Source organism: Mus caroli, chromosome 6 (assembly GCF_900094665.2).
Source record: "Mus caroli chromosome 6, CAROLI_EIJ_v1.1, whole genome shotgun sequence".
NCBI classification, from domain to species: domain Eukaryota; kingdom Metazoa; phylum Chordata; class Mammalia; order Rodentia; family Muridae; genus Mus; species Mus caroli.
The window spans coordinates 113,648,109-113,654,979 of record NC_034575.1 but is presented as its reverse complement, the minus strand read 5'-3'; the positions used below and the strand labels follow the sequence as shown (position 1 = coordinate 113,654,979).

Sequence of the window (6,871 nt, the reverse complement as noted above, 5' to 3'; positions counted from 1 at the left end):
GCCATTCAAAGACAAAGGACACAGGCAAGTGTGGAAGATGCTAGCAGATCAGCTTTGTAAAGAGTGGGTAGATCAGTGAGCTGGGAGAGCCACCAAGAAAATCACCAGCTTGGGCTAACCAGTCAGTAACTACATTAGACAAGATAGTGTGCTGTCACTTTTTATGGTCAATATTTTGTTGAAAGTTCTATCCAGTGCGATAATGTAAGACAGATGAGCTGGAGAGATGGCTTGGTGGGTAAAGTCCCTGTCCTGTGAGCACGAGGACCTGAGTTTAGAGCCTCGGTTGCTGTGGTGGCACNCTAAACAGAGAGAGAGAGACACAGAGAGACAGAGAGAGACAGAGACAGAGAGAAAGTATGTNTGAGTGTGTGTGTGATTTGNATGTATTACAATTAAAATAAATAAAGCTATAGACAAGCCGTATACCAAAGTGAGACTTTTAGAGCATGGAACTAACAAAGGAATTATTGTGAAAATACCAAGGACCCTTCAAATGAACAAGGAGATACATAGCCCGTCACTCTAATGAGCAAAACCATGAACATGCNNTCAAGAAGAGTCCAAAACCAAAGCTCTCATCCTGATAATCATCTTAAAGGCAANTTTTTAGAAAGNTATTTCTTTTATTTCNTTTCAAGANAGGGCTTCATGTAGACCAGGGTGGCCTAGAAAAGCCAGATTTAAATAGCAGTGGANTNTCTANCATTCCACACCATCACCTAAGGAATGTCCTTTAAAATTCACGAACACCAGTGACATGGACAACACTGGTCTGAACCGGACAAGTGCCACCTGGACAAAATGAAGACATGAAGCATCCCGACTTGGTGGCTCCGTTCCTAAGCAGACACCCAAGTCATGGACCTGCATGCTCACTGCAATGTCAACTGTGACAGCAAGAATAACCTTTCTGAGAAACCCACTCATAACAAGGGTAGATTTTTTTTAATATACTCATAGAGCGAGTACTCCTGTGTAGCAGTGAAAATAAACTACATCTATGTCTACACAGCCGCATGTAGAGATGCCATACAGATAAAAGACAACGTTTTCAGAACTTACTGTGTGACTAAAGTTTTGAAACATTCAGAATAANGCTTCGGATGCCCATATTTAATGAACATGATTGCCGTTTAGTGGCTGTCAGATGCTCAGTTCCTTTTGGTAATTCCTCCTGAAAGGTGAGGCCAAGGGATCCTTGCCTGCATGGGTGGGAGTGGTCAGCTGAGGTCAGACGCTCTTGCCTCTCTTTGTAGGTGTGCCACCGGAGAGGCCTGGCAGGACATCATGCTGGCCTGCATGCCAGGCAAGAAGTGTGCCCCAGAGTCTGAGCCNAGCAACAGCACGGAAGGGGAGACCCCCTGTGGCAGCAGCTTTGCTGTCTTCTACTTCATCAGCTTCTACATGCTCTGTGCCTTCCTGGTAAGCAGAAGTAGGACTCGACCACACAGAGATGGAGTCACTTTTGGAGCAGCGTGGGATCAGGGCAGTCCCAGCAAAACAGTTAGGAAGACTGAATTAGTAGAGATGCCTCACCCCTGAAAAGAGCTAGAAGCCTTGGCCCAGAGCAACTCAGCTAGGTTCCTCATCCATTTACAGCTCTTGTCATGGTAGCATTGCTATAGAAGGCAAGGANGTGTGGAAGCTTGGCATGAACTTGTATGCCTCTGGTACCTTGCTCAGGAGTAAGAGAAAGATGGCCAGACAGAGCTTCTCTCTGTCACTGGCTTCTTGGTGGAAAGGAAGCTGTTCTGTCTACGTGAAGGGTTCATCCCTCACAATGGCTCAAGGGAACAGTGTTGAATTCATGTCCAAGGAACCCAAATTCTTACAATCTGGCTGGTGAGGTGGGCTTAGTGGACACTGGCTGGTGAGGTGGGCTTAGTGGACACTAGCTGGTGAGGTGGGCTTAGTGGACACTAGCTGGTGAGGTGGACTTAGTGGACACTAGCTGGTGAGGTGGACTTAGTGGACACTGGCTGGTGAGGTGGGCTTAGTGGACACTAGCTGGTAAGGTGGGCTGACTTAGGCAGCACATGTGTGAAAGTCTGAGAAACACACCTCAATGTGCCAACTGTTCCCTGCAGATCATCAACCTCTTTGTAGCNGTTATCATGGACAACTTTGACTACCTGACTAGGGATTGGTCTATCCTCGGTCCCCATCACCTGGATGAATTCAAGAGAATCTGGGCCGAGTATGACCCTGAAGCCAAGTAAGTTTCTAGAGGGACCCGTGGCTCCCACGCTGAGAGAGGGGGTTGAGTGGCCTGTAGAAAAGGTACAAGAGGGTCAGCACTGGGTATGCTAACTGAGATAATCAGAAAGCTGGCAAGATGAGGCCAAGTACTGTTCACTGAGCTGGGGAACATATCAGTTGAATGGAAGAATAAAAGATTCTAGTGTCANAGGAAACTAGAAAAACTTANATCNGGTCATTGAGGGACAGGTAAACTTTAGCTCCATCTCAACCTCTNGTTTAGAGAAGCTNTTATTTACCCATAACTGTTGACTGACCATCCCTAAATCCCCTCCAGCCAAATGGTTAGTTGGCTGAGCAACAAAACATACTGGGATTTAATTGCATCACTAATGTCCATTCTACCTGGAATATAGTGCTAACAGATGTCTGTGTTGAACTATAACATGTGCAATGGATTTGTAGTTCCATCGAGTGTCTCTGTACTGCTCAGAGCCTGCAGACAACCCTGGAGGAACACCCCTGCATCTGGCCCTACCAGAGTACCTGCATGCTGGCCTTCTGATCGCCATTCCTTCTGTCCTTCCTTCTCTAGGGGTCGGATCAAACACTTGGATGTGGTGACCCTCCTCCGTCGAATTCANCCCCCANTGGGTTTTGGGAAGTTGTGTCCTCACCGTGTGGCCTGCAAAGTAAGAAGTGGCTATCCCTGAGGGAAAGGACAAACATGGGAGGCTAGCTCNGTGTTTTCCTTTGTGATTATTAAGGGAATAAAGATACTTTAGGTATTTNAAGAAACAAATGTGAGCAAGATTCTATTTTAAGGACTCTTGCATATCTATATTCCCAAGGCTATAAAAGAACAACAGTCATGGTGAATGCCTTGTGCCCCGGTGAGAGAAATAGATATCCTATCTGAGTAAAGGATTGATTCAGCCCCTCAGCCCACCACCCAGGCATCCAGGTGACCTAGGGGGATGGGTTAGGGATTTTTTTAACTGAAATCAGAGAACCATTAGAGAGGCCACCAGTATTCTATCATCTCACCAAAATGCAAGCTTTACCCAGACTAGGATCTGCTGGCTTGCTTGGTTGGTTGGTTGGTTGGTTGGTTGGTTGGTTGGTTGGTTGGCTCTATCAAGTTCCTAAGTGAGTCTGTGATCCAAAGCCAGTTGGGACAAACACACTGGCTCTGATAAGCACAGCCTCTGGCAGAACTTGAGAGTAAACACACTTAAATCTGCTCTAGATCCTGCCATGTGACCCTGTAACTGCTGAGGGCTGTCCCTCATTCCATTACCATTCNTCCCCCATCCTCCGGAGTCTGTGTTTTCAGTGAGAATCCTGATGAGCTCAGAAAGAGCTGGGGAAAAAGATAGCAGAGAGAGGAGCTGTAGACNGGAAGAAACACAAAGGGTCAAGTAATTGATCTCCCTGGATAATCCATTTATGGATAAAAGAGTTGAGGAAGCATAGGACACATACTCATGCTCTGTGGTAGTCATATCTTCCTAACCAGTATCCCTGCCTATTCCATAAAAACTTCTGGAAGTTTCCAAGGGTCCAGAACATATGAGAAACAGGAGCCTAAAAAAAAAATTTCTTTGGTTCAGTTTTGTAGGCCTCAGTCTGCAATCACTTGGGCCTATGACTTGGGTCTGTGGCAGCTCCTAGGACATTATGGTTGGAGTTTTTGGAAGAAATCCATTCAATACAGGGCCTCTTTACCTCAGGAGCAGAGAGGGAGAAAGAGAAAGAACCCTAGATCCTGATACCCTCCCCAAGAACATGGCTCCCAGTAACGTCTACCCACTAAACCCCACCTCCTGAAGGTTCCACCATTTCCCAAGAGTACCGAGACAGGGAACTGAGCCTTTACAGATAACATTTAGGGTTCAAGCTGTAAGAAGTTCAAATCAAATGTAAGGTCTTCAAGCAGCCTAGAGGTATCTGAGGTGCACAGGTCATGACCTCTAGATGGGCTTGAGAGGGCAGACAGCTGGCACTGGAACTTCCTAACTTGGCATCTAAGAGACTCAGAATAATGTGTTCGCTTGGGAAGAATCCAACCCTTAGCAAAATATGTACAGGAAAATATGTACAGGAAAATATGTACAGGAAAATATGTACAGGAAGACCCCATGTGGTGTAAGAGGTGACATTGCTGCCATTCACAATGGGCATTCTGCTCTTTCTCCTGATGACCCCTGTGTGTGCTGCTGGCTCACCAAGGGAGTGGGATGCCAAGAGAGCAGGTTTCAGGGGTGGAGGGCAGCAAACTCCTGTTAGAGTGAGTGAGTCTGAGATTAGGTTTGAAGGAGAGGTAAGCGTGTCTATATTCAGAGCCTTTTCATATTCCCAATCCATGGGAGTATAGATATTTCTGTCTGGCAGGCAAGTGGTGCCTAGAAAAGGCCTGGCACACGGCTGTTCTTGCTGCTAGTAGATAGCACAACTGTATCTGTAGGTNTGGCACAGAGCGGGAAAGAACCCTTTGAGGATGCAAGGGTCTAAGGAATTGGGGGGGGGGCGGTACAAGAGTGTTTAACCACAAAGCCCAGTTTCTCCCTGAAAAAGCTTTGAAAGCTGAAAACACTGTGGTGAGGCCGTGCATACCCGTCCCACTCCCAGCTGCACCCATCCAAGTTTCCAGGAATCTCCCAGCCTTCCTGCCATTGGTTAAGAACTNCCTGCCTGCCATTGTCGCTGACTCAGCCTCCTTTCCCCTGCAGCGCCTGGTGTCCATGAACATGCCTCTGAACAGTGATGGCACAGTCATGTTCAATGCTACCCTGTTTGCCCTCGTCAGGACAGCCCTGAGGATCAAAACAGAAGGTAATATAACTCTTGCGGACCACTGGCAGGAGGATGCCTAAGAAGGTCTAGCATCCCTGATAGACTTGTATTAGCAGCAGGCTTGTCTCCCAAACGCTCAACTCTCTTTTGAAATTTAAAGGACCTCTGTGGGAAAAATGACCTTGACTAGCAGTGACTGTGGTAAATAGAAGTTACTGCATGTGATTGCTAAGGGTTAGAATGCCACGTGTGCTGTTCGCTGTTCCCCCGGGCTGCTTACAACAAGGGCCCTTCTAGTTTGCCCTGTGGGTTAGCAGCAGCCCTGGTGAAGGCATCTGTTGTCTACCTCACTGGTAAGTACTCTGAACTGCTCTTGTGGACACACCCCCAAAAGATGCTTCTGCTCCCCAAGACGCCTAACTTAAGTGTGGTCGAAGAACAAAAGCCGTGAGCTGCTCAAAAGGCTACCCGCCTCTGAATCTGTGAACCCCCATATCTGAGGGGAGCCCAGGAACCTGCATTCACAGCTAGCTGCACAGACATCCCATGGATGAACTAGAGTTTGACATCACTGTTGCAACCTGAGAGGCCCAGGCTTCCAGCCAGTGTCCTCGATGCAGCAGAAAGGCACTGGGTAGCAGACACAAGAGGGCACAGCATGTGTGTAACTCCTTCCTGGCTTGCTTCAGTTTCCATATTGTGAAATAATGAAAGGCAGTGGCATCCGTCTTTTACTTCCCTGGGCCACCCAGCGAGATGCCCTCTTTAGTTGTGTTCTTGCAGAGAGTAACAGACATGAGGGAACTGAGAACCAATCCTGCAAGATCCAGGTCAGGATAATAAGCCAACCTTTCAGAAAAAAACAAAAGTGGGTCAAATTCTCCTGGTAAACTAAAAAGACAAAAACAAACAGACAACGACATTAGTAGTCAGTGCAAAACTTCCATCTGAGGGAGGTATAAATAGGCCTGTTGCTGGCGAGAGAATTCAATGCACACTTAATGTGCGAGTATAGATAACAGACAACCAGAAGGATGCTTGCTGATATATTAATATTCAATACTTCTGAACAGTGTGTATCCACATGTCTGAAGGTGAATCAGAGCTGATCTTCCCAAATTGTCTGTAGTGAATATTTTTTTCTTTCAGTTCCAAGGGAAGGTTCTCCTTTTCCAAGGAGAAAAGACAAAATGGTTTCTAGAAGGAACTTCTTGTAATACTTAAGGCTTGGTACAAATTAATAATGTAGGTTTTNACTCCAGGAAGGAATAAGAAGCATTTGTGCATAGAGGCCAAGATTTAGCAATGCCGAAGATGCACGNCACAGGCCAACCAGATCTCAGTGAACTGATGCCAGTACCCGAGGGCCACACTGAGGGGCTGCCAAATTCTCAATCACGGATAACCACTGCTAGGAGGCGGGAGTTCCTGAGGAGAGAAGCCAGCCAGTGGGACATACAGTTAATTAAAGGTTACAAAACCCACTTAAGACATAAAGGCTCTTGGCGATAGCCACTAAGGCATGAAATACCTCAGGACTCAAGGCTGAGCTTCATCCAAAACAGGCCTGCTATGAGCATGCTACCTAAGTCTGGGAACCAATACCACNCTCAGAGAAGAAATGGGCGGAAACACCAACATGTGTAAGGCTAAGGCATAGTCTCCGCTCCCCCGTAAGGCGTTTGTAAAAGGAAGTAATTAGAAAGAAATGAACTCACACCTTGAGAACCAGAACCCTGATCCCAAGCCAAGTATCAAGATGAACAAGACTTTTTTTTTTTTTTTAATTGGAACACTGAAGGAGAAGAAGCTATTTAAAGATATTTAAATTAGGACATGGAGGGTAGCTCAGTGGTAGAATGGTGGCTGGCAT

At 46.6% G+C, this 6,871-nt stretch overlaps 1 protein-coding gene across 1 annotated transcript in view; it reads left to right on the top strand.

Annotated features, from left to right (window-relative positions):
* The window catches only part of LOC110295755 (voltage-dependent L-type calcium channel subunit alpha-1C), a 77,616-nt gene that overhangs the window by 60,689 nt on the left and 10,056 nt on the right, over positions 1-6,871 (top strand). Inside the window, exons 17-20 of the mRNA XM_029478244.1 lie at positions 1,196-1,425; positions 2,091-2,218; positions 2,798-2,894; positions 4,935-5,037. Coding sequence (XP_029334104.1) covers positions 1,196-1,425; positions 2,091-2,218; positions 2,798-2,894; positions 4,935-5,037 — 558 coding nt within the window. The remainder of the gene's footprint in view (positions 1-1,195; positions 1,426-2,090; positions 2,219-2,797; positions 2,895-4,934; positions 5,038-6,871) is intronic.